Source organism: Misgurnus anguillicaudatus, chromosome 7 (genome assembly GCF_027580225.2).
Source record: "Misgurnus anguillicaudatus chromosome 7, ASM2758022v2, whole genome shotgun sequence".
Classification (NCBI taxonomy): Eukaryota; Metazoa; Chordata; class Actinopteri; order Cypriniformes; family Cobitidae; genus Misgurnus; species Misgurnus anguillicaudatus.
This window is the reverse complement of record NC_073343.2, coordinates 8,679,887-8,695,141: the sequence shown is the minus strand read 5'-3', so window position 1 is coordinate 8,695,141 and position 15,255 is coordinate 8,679,887. Positions and strand designations below refer to the sequence as shown.

Here is a 15,255-nt window from a genome sequence, read left to right as displayed (position 1 = left end):
TCTAGATCCGGTCGTGATGCGCCAGCGTGACCCCACGCAATACGTCATGACGTCAAGAGGTCACAGAAGACGAACGCGAAACTACGCCCCAGTGTTTACAAGTGTTTGAAAGAGGACCGTTCCAACATTGTTGTATGTCAACTGATAGTAATTAATGTCTTTGTGTCAGTTTTATTGTTTACAATGGTCTGCAAATTTGTGTTTTATATATGTAACACGTGACCTCCCTACGTCACTACGCATTTACGTTAGGTCGCGCTGGACCGGATCTAGACGAAAAGTTGTGGTTTAAAATAGCATATTTTTTATTTTTCTTGTCAAAAATGACAATCGTTTCGCTACATAAGACCCTTATGCCTCGTTTGGGATCGTTTATAAACCTTTGAAACTCCGTTGAAAAAAACTGTTACGTGTTAAGTGTTGGTTTCCATTAAGTCCACTAAAATGAGAAAAATCCTGCACTGTTCTCCTCAAAAAACACAACCTCCCCTCGACTGAACAAAGAAAGACATCAACATCCCGGATAAAATGGTGGTGAGCAAACCATCTGGATTTTTCTTTTAAGAAAATGGAATATTCCTTTAAGGTGCTTTATGCACCCTGAGGTACTTATATGAACTCTTTAGGTGCAAATCTGTACTTGCTGATGTTTTTCTAAAACCAGCAGATGTTTTGCTTTTTTAATAGAAAGTATTTACGATTGTTGACTATAAACACTCAAACCTGCAAATACACACCCACTTATACAAGTGGTGCAAATTTGCACATCTCTTTAAGCTATTTTAGGCTTGATTCTTTGTTATTCAAGAATCAAAGTGGAAATGTATAAAAATATATTTTTAAGAAAATTGTGATCAACCAGTACAATAATGGGCGGTTCTGTCCTCCTCCGTGCTCATTGATCTACTTATTTTTTCATGAGTATGCTGGACATTACACAGTTTTAGAAACATACAGTCATGTATGAACACTGGGCACAGCACAGGAACGCATCTTATAAGCAGCTAACCGAACAATAATTGGATGAAACATTCAGCTGGTATGTATTGCACTTTTCACATCATTGATACCACGGTCATTTTTAATCCAAAATAATTAACAGTTATTCGTGCGTTTAATCTCATGAGCATCTGATGCCACACCTGAGGACGGCAGGGCGAGGCAATGTGTCACAACCAGAACTAAGTTATGTGACCAAGCTTTTAGGTGTAAAAGAAGTATAGAAGGAGTGGACTACAAGTGTAATAAAGACAGAGGGGTGTGTAGCTATGTGTGTGACTAAGTATGAGAGAAAGTAAAGGGTGGAAATTCTACGCATCAACTAAGAAGGTTCGATTCTCAGAAGGTGTGGTTCTTAAAAATAGACCATTATTTAAGGTACAGAGGGCCGGATTTGTTCTTATTACAGATGAACATACACTAAGCACTCGTGACTTTTAAAAGATGTAGACACATTTAAATTATATATGTTTTCAATTATATGAAAAAAATTAAAGTGCTTAAAATTAGTTTTTTGTTTGGTTATGTGCAAAAAGATGCAATATAGGAAATGGGTTTTAGCTTTAAAGAAGCTAAAATGTAAGATTTGTTAATCATTTTCCATTTGAGATACGTTCATTTATGTTATAGCTCTGAAGACTTTATGTTTTTCACAAATGTAGATATCGTAAAAGGTGTGTACAAATATTTGACTGGCAACGTAAAAAACATGTGGCGTGATTTCAACATCACAATTAAGATTAAATCTTTTTTTCTAAAACTGGGTGTGAGAGGGATTAAGCAAACTCATAATAGTTCAACTATTTATTTGTGCTGTAAATATACAAATACGAATGATGAAACATTCAAATCTAATCTTTTAACAAAGAAGTGCTGTCTTAGATTTTAAAACTGATTTGTAAGATTGCACACCAGTTTCTGATCCGGTCGATCAGGTACAGGTAAACTGATACACTGCTAATGAGGTGTTTACATGATGAAGGTGACACTGTGTCAGTGCTGGGCGTTGCTGATGAGGTCATACGTGACCTGTGTGATGTCAAAGGCTTGTTGTGAGCATTCAGATGTCAGCATAGTTCCTACAGAGATTTTTCGGGAAGGGCTGTAGATGAATCGGGCACGTTGAGACTCCACCTCTTCATCAGCCCAGCAGGGAGTGGGCATCTCCACACAATACAACAAGGGATAGACACTTCCCATATATACGCTGACAAACAACTGCTTTAGCACATTAATGTCCCTCTGTAATACACAGAAACACAAGTAGTATGAGGGTAACATAAACAAATAGATCAAGAAATGTTGAACATAGGAAGCTGTTAAAACACATTTTATCTTCTATGACCATGTGCTTGATTTAGATTAGTTCACCAAACCTGATTATCAGGTAAATCATTCACATTCACACACACACACACACACACACACACACACACACACACACACACACACACACACACACACACACACACACACACACACACACAGTATATAAGCTACATAAAAGAATGACCAAAATGATACTAATAGCGTAGCAATGCCCTGAAACATATTCAAAAACACACACAGTTAATTCACACACAATTTACCTTTTCAGATCGTCTCAGGTTACTCACTGATTCGGTCCATGATTTCTGTAAAATAAGATTTTTAGTTTAGCACTTAATATACCTACCTTACACTCTAAAAATGGCTGGGTTATTTTTGGACAGAACACGTGCTGGGTTAAAAATTGACCCAAGCTGGGTTATTTTTACCCAATTGCTGGGTTATTATACCCCATGGTTGCATAACAACAACCTAACATTGGGTAATTTTTAACCCAGCATGTGGTAATTTTTAACCCAGCATGTGTTCTATTCAATATTTACCCATTGATCATAATAGTAAATATATGTGTGTGTGTGTGTTCTTACCCTAAATGCATCCATTAGGTCCGGCTGATCTAGAACATTGGGGAAGGAAGCTAGAACCGCACTGCAGATCAGATCTAAGACAAAGACCAACACAGGAATATACAATTGCATTATGTTTTTTTGTGTGGTGGTAACAGTCTTAAAAATATAGGTGCTACACAATGTCATAGAAGAACTATTTTTGGCTGTACAGTTCCACTATGAACCTTTGACATCTGAAGAATCTTTTTGTTTCACTTTAGTGAATAAAGTTCTTTAGAGCAGGGGTTTTCCAAACTTTATGATGGCAGGGACCTCACATATGATGAACCTTTAGCGAGGGACCCCTTTTCTAAAACATACATCTATATTTATATATTTTGTATAAAGAAAAATTTCAACTGTGTTAGATTAATAGCAACTCGGATATTATAAAGACACAAACTTGTTTACAAACTTAAAGGGGCTGTATGTAGTTTTCAGCGGCCTCTAGTGGTGATGTTTCAGATTGCAACCAATAAGTTTACAAGCGCGTGCTCGAAATGCTACACACCGGAGAAAGCACCATGCAGCATGCTGGAAACTCAGGTAAACTGCAACTGCAACGTTAAATTGACTGCATTTAGCCTATGTTATGTGGCGTTACATAGGTACATTTACGGTAAGATAACGAAAACGGTTAGTGAACTACACTGAACAATTTCAGTATAACAGTAAAGCCCGGTATACACTGTGCTATTTTAAATAGTCCTTTAGGATTGTTGCTTGCCACACTGTGCGATCAATATAGTTTCCAATCTCAGTTTCCATCAATGTCAGACTGTACGAGTTTAAAGACTTTTAAAAAGCGGACGCAGTTTTACGTCATCGATCCACGACGGCTGGGCGAACACACGCTAAAGCGAAGGCTAGCAAACCGAAACAACATGCTTTGTAGTAATGTTAGCTTACCTGTCCAAAAGGATGAAAGCCAACTCCGGATCCGTTTTTATACCCAAAACAAAGCAGAGGTTTCTCCATAATTCAAATGCCCTGCCAATGTTAATCCGTGTTTTTGTACGAAGTTGATCCGATTCACGTTTGGCTTTACGAGCTTAAGCAGATAATTTTTTCCTTCACAATATGTGAAATTTGTGTTGAAGTCTGTTGTGCTGGGAGCAGGTTGTTTCTTAATGTTATCAGACATGTTGCAGTGTCGTTGCTGTTGAGTGCAAAGTCAGTAGACGAGGCGAGAGGCTCGGTAGCGCGCATATGCAGGTGACGTCACTGGATTTCGCGCCAAATCCGACCTAGTACTTTCACATAAAATAATAATAGTTTTTTTAGAGGTAATAGCAAAACCCGCAAAGTGGATCATTTTAATGTGAGATTACAACCCCTTCACACAAAGGCAGTTGAAAAGGGATTAGTTTAAGTAGAAACACTGTGTACAGCTCCTTTAAATAAAAACTTTTAATATTTTTGCTTTGTCTGTTTTTTTGAGGGTCCAGGGGCCCCCCAAGGTTCCAAAGGGGTCCCCAGACCCCAGTTTGAAAACCCTTGCTTTAAAGGGATAGCTCGGCCAAAAATGATAACAAACCCACGATTCACTCACCCCCAAGACGCCCGAGACCCACACGTCCATCACCTCTCAGGCGAACACATGTCCAGTCATTTTAGAAAATGTCTTAGATCTTTCAGTTATTTAAATGTAAAGTTACAGGGTCCACTCCTGGCATTAATAAATAACAAAACAAATCAAAACGGCTCCACAATGATGATACACAAAGGCCCTCTAAGGGCAATCCACATGGATTTGTTGTAGAAATATCCACATTTAAAACCTTATTAACGAAAACAACCAGCTTCTGGTAACGCCGCCATCTTAGTCGCGTCCGCATTCAAGATCAATGCTTTACGCAGCTTACGGAGGTTTCTCTGCTGCTGCTCTGTCCCCCCGCCCTCCGAATTTGTTATACGTCACTAAGAAAAGTGCGTACACTACACTGATACTCTCTCCTGAGAGGAGTCCAAGATGGCGGCGTTACCGGAAGCCAGCCATTTTAATTTACAAAGCCCCAAATATGGACATTTCTACCACAAAATGGCACGAATTACCCTCAGAATGCCTCCGTCCATCATCACGGAGCCGTTTGGATTTCCTCTGCTAAGGATGGATGCACATTTTTGGACTTGAAGGAGTAGACCCCGTTACTTTACATTTGATAAGACATTTTCTAAAATAACTGAAAATGTGTTCATCTGAAAATGATGGACGTGTGCATCTCGGACGGCCTGGGGGCGAGCAAATCATGGGCCTAACATCATTTTTGGCCGAACTATCCATCCAAACTATGAAAAGGTAAAAATAAAATGGTTCTTTTAAGAACCTTTAACAACTGTAAATGGTTCTTTACGGAACCAATGGTTCTTCTATGGAATCACTGTGAAGAACTCTTTGAAACCCCTTCATTTATAAGTGTCTTTGAAGTACATTGTGTTTGGGTGTTTTACCTGCACTCTGCATTGTGACCCGGTCCAGTAAAAGAGCATCAGCCAGTATTTGCCTGTATATTGCCAGTAAGTGCAGTAAGGACAAACTTCCAACCATAGTGTCTGGCAACAGACTTGGATAACATGATGGAAAAAAGCCATTCAATGCTTCATGAGTATATGATAACATTTTATATGTAAGTGATAATGTATAGGAAGCAGGTTGTTATTACAGAAATAAGCCCTGACAGTGTTACTTTATTTGCAATTACAACCTGGTGCCTGTACATGATCCTGCTTATTACACGGCTATTTACCCTATAAGTAAGGTAAGGAAGATTAAATATTGATTTTAAATATTTTATCTGCTTATTTTTAACATATGCAGACCTTCCCCAAGGAAAACCTGTTTACTTTCGGTTTTAAGATAACACAAGACGTTCAAATGTCACAAACACACTATTTTGTTTAATCATATTTAACAAACATATTTACTGTACCTGTACCTGTCAAAATGATTTGCAGCATCCAGGTTAAAGTGTGTTATAGTTTCAGGCGGTTGTTGTCTCAGACTAACAAACCTTGAAATGTCGTGACTGGCCAATCAGAATCAAGCATTTAAGAGTGCCGTGTCATACAAGACATCATAGTCCCCCCCCCAGAATAACAATATTAAAGTCAGAGAATTTAAGCATTTACTTCAGAAGTTCTCTTCTGCGTGTGTTCACCGATTTGAGTTTTACAAGGAGTTTGGGCTGCTTCCTGGACAGCAACATCTGCTGAAGTACACTAGTGGATGTGCCTTAGAAGGGAACAGTGGCGATAAGTATGTGCGTGAGAAAGAGTGTGTGTGTTTTGTGACAGACTGTTACCTCTCTTAGTAGATGTGGCATCCAAATCAGTGTCTTTCTCAAATGGTGTGCCACCATGAATAGTGAGCTCTTGTGTCCTGAACACAAATATACAGAAGACAATAGTAATGTGGATTGCTTATGCTCTGTATTATTATTAGCATGTGTGTGTACCGTAGAGCGATGGGAGCTCCACTTTCTTCAAACAGTTTTAGGAAGGCCCAACCGCAGCTAAGATCTCCTTTCTCGCCTGTGGACTGTAACAGAGCCGAAACACTTAGTACCCTGCCATTATTTACTAGCCTGCAAAACTTTGTGTAGATGCAGATTTTCTCTACTGTATTTCATGGAAATTACCTACACTCACCTAAAGGATTATTAGGAACACCTTTTCAATTTCTCATTATTGCAATTATCTAACCAACCAATCACATGGCAGTTGCTCCAATGCATTTAGGGGTGTGGTTCTGGTCAAGGCAATCTCCTAAACTCCAAACTGAATGTCAGAATGGGAAAGAAAGGTGATTTAAGCAATTTTGAGCGTGGCATGGTTGTTGGTGCCAGATGGGCCGGTCTGAGTATTCCACAATCTGCTCAGTTACTGGGATTTTCACGCACAACCATTTCTAGGGTTTACAAAGAAAGGTGTGAAAAGGGAAAAACATCCAGAATGCGGCAGTCCTGTGGGCGAAAATGCCTTGTTGATGCTAGAGGTCAGAAGAGAATGGGCCGACTGATTCAAGCTGATAGAAGAGCAACTGAAATAACCACTCGTTACAACCAAGGTATGCAGCAAAGCATTTGTGAAGCCACAACATGCACAACCTTGAGGCGGATGGGCTACAACAGCAGAAGACCCCACAGGGTACCACTCATCTCCACTACAAATAGGAAAAAGAGGCTACAATTTGCACAAGCTCACCAATTTCTGTTGAGACATTCATATGGTAGAGTCAGAATTTGGCCCAAACAGAATGAGAACATGGATCCATCATGCCTTGTTACCACTGTGCAGGCTGGTGGTGGTGTGATGATGTGAGGGATGTTTTCTTGGCACACTTTAGGCCGCTTAGTGCCAATTAGGCATCGTTTAAATGCCACGGCCTACCTGAGCATTGTTTCTGACCATGTCAATCCCTATATGACCACCATGTACCCATCCTTTGATGGCTACTTTCAGCAGGATAATGCACCATGTCACAAAGCTTGAATCATTTCTCGAACATGACAATGAGTTCACTGTACTAAAATGGCCCCCACAGTCACCAGATCTCAATCCAATAGAGCATCTTTGGGATATGGGTGGAACGGGAGCTTCGTGCCCTAGATGTGCATCCCACAAATCTCCATCAACTGCAAGATGCTATCTTATCAATATGGGCCATCATTTCTAAAGAGTGCTTTCAGACTTTTGTTGAATCAATGCCACGTAAAATTAAGGCAGTTCTGAAGGCGAAAGGGGGTCAAACACAGTATTAGTATGTATTAGTATGTGTTCCTAATAATCCTTTAGTGTGTGTGTGTGTGTGTGTGTGTGTGTGCTAATTGAACGAGATAGGAAAACACTAAAAGACAAATGTTGTTCTGTCTATCTGAGGTCAAGCTGAGGTGTATATCCTGAGGGATCAGAGCTGGCTGTTATTGACATACATATGATTAATGAAACGATTACAATTACTCTTGGAATGAGTTATTGCTTACATTTCTTATGTAGGTTACACCCAATTCAAACAGAATCCCGAGATCAGGAGTTTCAGAATCGCAACGCAGGAAACAGTCTCCATCCAGAAGACAGGGAAGCATTCCAACCATCTAAAATACAGCACACATGCCAGGTAAAATGCAGATTAAAACCTGTGCACACAAAGAAGTATGTGCATGTATCAATGCTTGTGTATTATTCTTACCCTAGGAGAGAAGCTCCAGGACTTTGGGCTCTTTGAGTTGTAAGTGGCTCTGACTGTATGAATGTTACTCAAAACCTGACACGGAAAGCATTCAACTTTAGTCAAAAGCAAACTTAAAGTGGAACAAAGAGAGAGAAACAATAGTGTTATGTACACATATGTGTCACGACATAACAGCAGTTTCTTAAAGACGTTGAGTTTTAAATTTGCATTAGAATTGTTGTACATTTACAATGACTTATTAAATGACACACTCTTCAACTGTAAATGGAAAATTTGAAGAAAACTAAATCTGCAAAAATGATTGGATATGAATTAAAACCATAATGCTCAACCAAGTCCATATAATTTACTTAAATACATTTGGCTCATCCCTGCAACATTAAAAAGACAAATATTTAGCTGATGCCAAAGTAAAATTATTATCAAACATTTGAGTTCGTTTGCTTATTTAATTTTTTTAAACTTTCAACTAAAGACTCAAATACGCCCAATATTATAGTTTTGATTGTGCCTTAAAAAAGTTTAGAGTATGAACGCATGGTTTTGTCTATTTAAGCACCATTGTCATTAATCCCATTACGTTCTGTTATTTGATTTAGGTTTACAAGGTTCTGCCTTTTAATATTGTGCCACATGACCATCACATGATGTCAGAATTTATGAAATCATTACACACGTCTTTTCACATTTGTATTTAAATATCCCTCTGCTGAAACTACTCAGATGATAGAGGGGGCCATAATAATACTGATGGTAATATGTGTTCCAGACAACTCGCATTTAGGATATTTTTTCACCTCAAAAGTGGAAATAACAACTTAATTAAGTGACATTAAAAGTGTTTAGTGCCATTAATTTTTAGGGAAAAATCCTAAATTCTCCTGTATACCTCAGTGGTAGAGCATTGTGTTAGCAGCGCTAAAGGTCATGGGTTTGAACCCAGGGCACACATACAGTATACTGATAAAAATGTATACCTTGTTAGTCGCGTTGGATAAACATGTCTGCCAAATGCTTAAATGTAAAATGTAAATCTGAGTTGCCTGGACGTAGCATACATTGGTGTGAAAAGTGTTGCCCCTTTCTGTTTTTTTCACGTTTCTTACACTTTAATGTTTCAGATCATGATCATAATCAAAGATAACACAACATGCAATATTTTAAATGAAGGTTTTTATAATGAAGGGAAAACAAAATCCAAACACACATGGCCCTGTTGTTTGCCCCCTTTGTGGTTTATCACATGCAATAATTTTATTTTACATTTTTTTTGTAAATAAAATTAGTCCATGAAAAACTGATGGCGTGTCTTTATATTCCTCAAGTTACTTTTTTAGTTTTAAAGTTTTTAACAATATTTTATTAGAAGTAGATTCTGGAAAGCTAGTTATTCTTTTTCTTCTAGATCTTACAGCTGCTTTCGATTCCATTGATCATGATATTTTATCGAGTCGTCTGGAGGATGTTGGTATCAAAGGCATTGCCTTAGATTGGTTTAAATCTTATTTGAAAGACAGATCGTTCTTGATCTACATTGATGATCTGCACTTTTCATCAGCTAAATTACTTTGTGGTGTGCCTCAAGGTTCTATTCTTGGGCCCATCTTAATGTCACTATATATGTGCCCTTTAGGTTTTATTTTTCGCAAATACAATATTATGTATCATCGTACGCAGATGACACGCAGTTATATATTCCAATTGATTCGGATGACTCAAAATCCTTGGATGTACTTGTTCAGTGTTTAGGTGAGATAAGGCTTAGTTGAAGTGCAATTTGCTACATCTAAATCAGAATAAGACTGAGTGTGTTTGGTCCCTCTTCTGCATCAAAGGAAATTCATAAGTAGATTGACATGTTGATAAGTGTGTCAGACCATGTTAAAAATGTGGGCGTTACTATGACTGATCCTTGTTTTGGATATGCAGATAACCAGTGTTGTTAAGGCTGGGTTTTAGCAACGCATTGAGTATTATAATTCGATATACTATGGTTTATTGCAGCGCCTACTATTTCTTCAATTAACTTCAATTATTGCAAAATTCTGCTGCTAGGCAAAGAAAAGGTTGCCTGTAAAATTTAGGATTGAATTTAATATATCCTCTAATGCCTTATCAAAACACAAGAATCACGAGATCCACCAATGAGATGATTTTATATGTTTCTAAAACAAGGTTAAAATCAAAATGTGACTACTTTAGGTAGCTGCTATACGCTTATGGACCCCTAAATTCACACATGTACATTAAATCGACTCCTCCTGTGGATGTTTTTAAGTCATATCTTTTCAGCATGGCTTTTAATTTTGGCTAGAGTTTTATAAGCTCTTCTCTTTTTGTTTTAATGTTTTTCTTTGTCTTTTTTTGTTTGTTCAAATGCAGAAAGTCAATGGGAGTTGTTTTAAATGTGCTATAGAAATAAAGTTTGTATTGTATTGTGAGTTCTGTTTCTCTAGCCACCACACCCAGGCCTGATTACTGCCACACCTGTTCACAATAAAGAAATCACTTAAACAGGACCTGCCTGACAAAGTGAAGCAGACCAAAAGACCCTCAAAAGCTACTCATACTGTTGAGATCCAAAGAAATTCATGAACAAGTGAGAAAGAAAGTAATTGAGATCTATCAGTCTGGAAAAGTTTATAAAGCCATTTCTAAAGCTTTGGGACTCCAGCGAACCAAAGCGAGAGCCATTATCCACAAATGGAATATGGAAAACATGGAACAGTGGTGAAGTGTGACAAAAATGCAAAAAAAACTTTGTAAGGGTGAAAATGTGTGTCAGCTTGTTACCTGGCTTCCATTAAATGCACACAGACGAACATGCCTGCTGAGCACCTGTAACCCAACCCCAGGAGTAGGTATCATTCTACAGCTCCACAGATTTAGTGTTAAACTCACTTTAGATGGGCGCCCATGAACCTGAACAAACAGACACACTCATAAGTATTCAACATGTTATTAAAGAGGAGGGCAATACTTGTGTTATACATAATGAACTATAAACGGTTAGTGTTTATGTTGCAGGTAGATACCTTGCCTGTATCTGGGTCTAGATGTAGGTCTTTAAATGAGAGCTGTGATTGGCTAAGCTTAGGTTGAATGAAGTGACTTGCCCTGTAAGATATCCCTGTTCAACAAACACACGCACACATAAGATAGAAGTAGGCACACAGTACAACTCTAATAGCATCTTTGATAACAACTGAATGTATAACGCTTGTGACTTTTCAATATCTTCTGAAGTCCCAGCCTAAGCCAATTTACACAAAAGACACACACACTAGGAGTGCTACTGGTCTGAAATCAAGTAGTGACCTTCCTCTAGAAGTTTGGAGAGAGTGGATGGTCTGAAGCCTGGAGGGATGGCACCCATCGCTGCCAGCACGTCAGTGGCATCTATCTGCAGATACAACACAATTTAGTATGTGTGGTGACTAATTTATAAGTCTCTGTTATTGTGTTTCTGAGGTTTAGAGGAGAGTACATGCACATTAGATACATTAGTCGTATTAATTGAAAGAATATACCTCAGTAACAGCCTTCCGCACTGTATCCCAATTGGATGTTTTGCTATTTGAAAACGTATTCTTAATCAGTAAATCAGTTTACACAATGGACACTGTATGGTAATTAAAATTATTTTACTTTAAGATATACATACATTGTGAACCTTACGCATTCTGCGTTCATAAAGAAACCAGTTCAACAGAACAGACTGTAGAATGCAAAGGCAATCCTGCCATCTGGTGGAGAGAGATGAAACATTACCTGGATTTTCTGTCAGACTCCTCATGTTCTTCCTCACTCTCTTCCTCGTCCTCATCGTCATTCTCTCTCTCACTTTCCTGCTGAGACACCAGCTGAAAACACACAATGCTCTTAACACACATACTTTTAATTTAAACCAGATATCAGTTTAGTACTTAAACAAATAATTTTAAAAAATCTTATTTTTTATTTTAAAGTAACAAAAGTTTTAAAGCTCAATCTGAAATTTGTATCATCTTGAATAAATTAAACACACCTTTAGAAAAGTTTTAGGTACCAGCCCCTTCTGTCCAGCTGAATTTTGAGCCAACCACCATCCATCTTTATTCTTAGAAAGAATTTTCAAAACTGCTCCTTTCTGTACAAATAATACTTAGTGTAAAAAATAGCGTACGCTGAAAACATGTTTTTAAAATGATGAGAACTAAAATGCAGATGTTACGCTGGTCACCTGAACACTGAGATCTCCATCCTCCTCTCCTGTAAATGCACTAAGAGCAACGTATGAAACAGGTTCTTGTTCTAAAGCATCTGTATCCTCATCATCATCATCACTGTCATCAACATAATCATCCTGTATGTCTTCTTCAGCACTCTCGTCCTCTGAGCTGCCATCTTCATCACTTTCTTCCTCCTCACTCTCCTGTTCTGTCTGAGATGAACTAGTTCCAGCTGCTCTACATGGCCAGACAACAAAGACTTAGTCTTAAATGGTTATTGTTAATGGTTAATATGGTTATTAAAAACTACAAAAAATCTACTTTTACAAGTTGTTAGGACATATGTGTGTTGGCAGAGTGTGAATACAATGAAAAAAAATCCACCCTATTTTTCAATCCCCATTAAACCAAAACAGTCTCATTAGATATGCCATTCTTTTATCAATGTGATGTCGCAGTGATAAAGCCCCTCCCACAGCCATTGACTGACAGTCCTGCATTGCCATAGTTTCCGCCCTCCGCTAAATTGTACGCTGTTCACCATATCTCAATAGTGAGATACTATTGTCTATTTTAACTTAAAGGATTAGTCCATTTTCTTAAAAAAATTCCAGATAATTTACTCACCACCATGTCATCCAAAATGTTGATGTCTTTCTTTGTTCAGTCAAGAAGAAATTATGTTTTTGAGGCAAACATTCCAGGATTTTTCTCATTTTAATGGACCCCAAAACTTAAGTTTTAATGCAGTTTAAAATTGCAGTTTCAAAACGATCTCAAACGAGGCAGAAGGATCTTATCTAGCGAAACGAAAGAAAAATAAAAAATATGCACTTTTAAACCACAACTTCTCGTCTTCCTTCGGTCCTGTGACAATCGTTTCGCTAGATAAGACCCTTATGCCTCGTTTGGGATCGTTTAGAGTCCTTTGAAACTGCGTTGAAATGGCAATTTTAACAACTGTTGGGGTCCATTAAAGTCCATTAAAATGAGAAAATCCTGGAATGTTTTCCTCAAAAAACATAATTTCTTCTCGACTGAAAAAAGAAAGACATCAACGGTTTGGATGACATGGTGGTGAGTAAATTATCTGGATTTTTTTTAAGAAAATAGACTAATCCTTTAACTATTTTAACTGTAGTCTCTTTTGGTAAAGGTGCGAGAAGCAGCAGCTCATTTGCATTTAAAGGTACACACACAAAAACAGCACGTTTTTGCTCCCTCCCAAATAGTGGCATTTTTGGCAATGCTATACCTAATGATCTGTGAGGTATTTTCATTTGAAACTTCACAGACACATTCTGGGCACACATGAGACTTGTATAACATTTTGTAAAAATGGGCATAATAGGTGCCCTTTAAAGGCGGAGTCCACGATGTTTGAAAAACGCGTTGGAAAAGGAGACGGGCCGACTACCAAAACACACTTATAGCCAATCAAATCAAATCAAATGCCGGGTTGCGTATGTGTGGGCGGGTCTATCAACAGAAGGTCCAGATTCTATTGGGGTAGGGGCGTGTTTGTTTAGGTGATTTCAAATATCAACATTGGCTTTCAAACATCATGGATTCCGCCTTTAACATAAAGGCATAGTGGACTGTGTATGACCTTTAAATTCAGGCAAAAACACAAAAACCTACACCAGAAGTTTTACTGTCTACATATCAGTGCCTCTTTTTATCTGTCAATGGTTCTGCAAACAGATGCAACATGACAAAGAACCAATTTGATTTTAATGCACATATTTATCAGTAAACGCTTTCAAAAGCACCTTGCATTAAAATAATATGTTCACTAATGTGGTATGCATGGTTCTTTGAATAGATTTAAAACAGAACATACTCATCCAGAGGCTGTAGCTGAAGAACTAGAGACAGTAGACGCTCCTGTAGTGTCAACAAACGTCTCTCCTCTTCCTTTTTACACTGCTCAAAGTTCCCCACTGGAGCCGGCTCATCTGCCTGATCAACCACAGAATCATGCAATTAATCATTAATATAAAACATAATTTATTATGACACGCCACTGTTAAATAATAACATATAATTATAGACAGGGGTGTTACTTTAGATAATTTCTTCAGGGTTTTCAATATTTCCACCACTGCACGCTGTAACTCTTTGCACCTTAAAAAGCAAACATAGTTACAGATCACCTTGTGGCATGTGCAAGATCCTATAGAAATCAAACTATGTATGTATTCTTGTACTTGTAGTCATGTAGGCATTTTTAGTCCAAAACATATAGAAAATCAGTCTACTGCACCTTTCTAAGGTATCTGTCTTGTCTGTTATGCTTGGTTTAGCAGCCTGTTGGACCAACGAATCTACCTGCAAGACAGATACAGCACTATTATTATAGACTTTTATGTGCTATTCATAATATTCTGTATTATCAACAGAACAGAGGACACCAGTGAATAAGTTACAAACGAGTAGTACAGTATGGTTTAAGCTGGTTCTAGTACAGTATGGTTTAAGCTGGTTTTTGGTACTTAAGCAAAATCTATTGCATACAAATAAAACAGCTGATCTCATTTAACCTTTCGTTTTATGTCGTCCGTCTCTCTTTGGACCGTTTGAAGAGGTCCTCTCCTTTTGGGGGGCATCGTGTAGTTCGTGTATCCGTCATAAACACAAAACGCCAGCAGACTTTTTTGTATTAATATGTTATTTCCTAGTCACTTGCTCAGATTTATCAAAAATAAAAGCAGCGGCGCCATGACAGACACGCCGAACGTGGTTGCTAAGATACCACTTTTCGACGACGCTAGTATGTGACGACATCACTGTGCGCCCGAGAGCCCAAGCAAGTTTGGTCGACAAATGGTTTTAACGTATTTCGCTCTTATGTATGTTCACAAACTTAAACGACATCTCATTTTCATTAGAATTGAAATGTCTGCCGTTTTATTAT

General features: G+C 38.1%; 1 protein-coding gene across 1 annotated transcript; it reads right to left on the bottom strand.

The window, feature by feature from the left end:
* Window positions 1-1,788: 1,788 nt before the first annotated feature.
* On the bottom strand, window positions 1,789-15,203 carry nphp1 (nephronophthisis 1). Its single transcript, XM_055172788.2, has 20 exons — window positions 14,882-15,203; window positions 14,605-14,669; window positions 14,405-14,465; window positions 14,182-14,300; window positions 12,350-12,575; window positions 12,155-12,256; window positions 11,899-11,990; window positions 11,658-11,700; window positions 11,446-11,530; window positions 11,163-11,257; window positions 10,921-11,049; window positions 8,125-8,199; window positions 7,919-8,029; window positions 6,392-6,474; window positions 6,239-6,315; window positions 6,066-6,168; window positions 5,388-5,500; window positions 2,916-2,989; window positions 2,589-2,633; window positions 1,789-2,241 (listed from the first exon to the last, which is right to left on the bottom strand). The coding sequence occupies exons 1-20, from the start codon at window positions 14,945-14,947 to the stop codon at window positions 1,993-1,995; spliced, it is 2,013 nt and encodes a 670-aa protein (XP_055028763.2). The 5' UTR covers window positions 14,948-15,203; the 3' UTR covers window positions 1,789-1,992.
* Window positions 15,204-15,255: the final 52 nt, after the last annotated feature.

What these genes read in the sequence shown, in the direction of transcription:
- nphp1 (XM_055172788.2), bottom strand. Translation starts at nt 14,947, where the DNA reads ATGCCCCCCAAAAGGAGAGGACCTCTTCAAACGGTCCAAAGAGAGACG. An exon ending in TGCGGAAGGCTGTTACTGAG is followed by an intron (nt 11,531 to 11,657) that starts GTATATTCTTTC and finishes TTGTATCTGCAG; the next exon opens with ATAGATGCCACTGACGTGCT. An exon ending in TAGACCCAGATACAGGCAAG is followed by an intron (nt 11,050 to 11,162) that starts GTATCTACCTGC and finishes CTGTTTGTTCAG; the next exon opens with GTTCATGGGCGCCCATCTAA.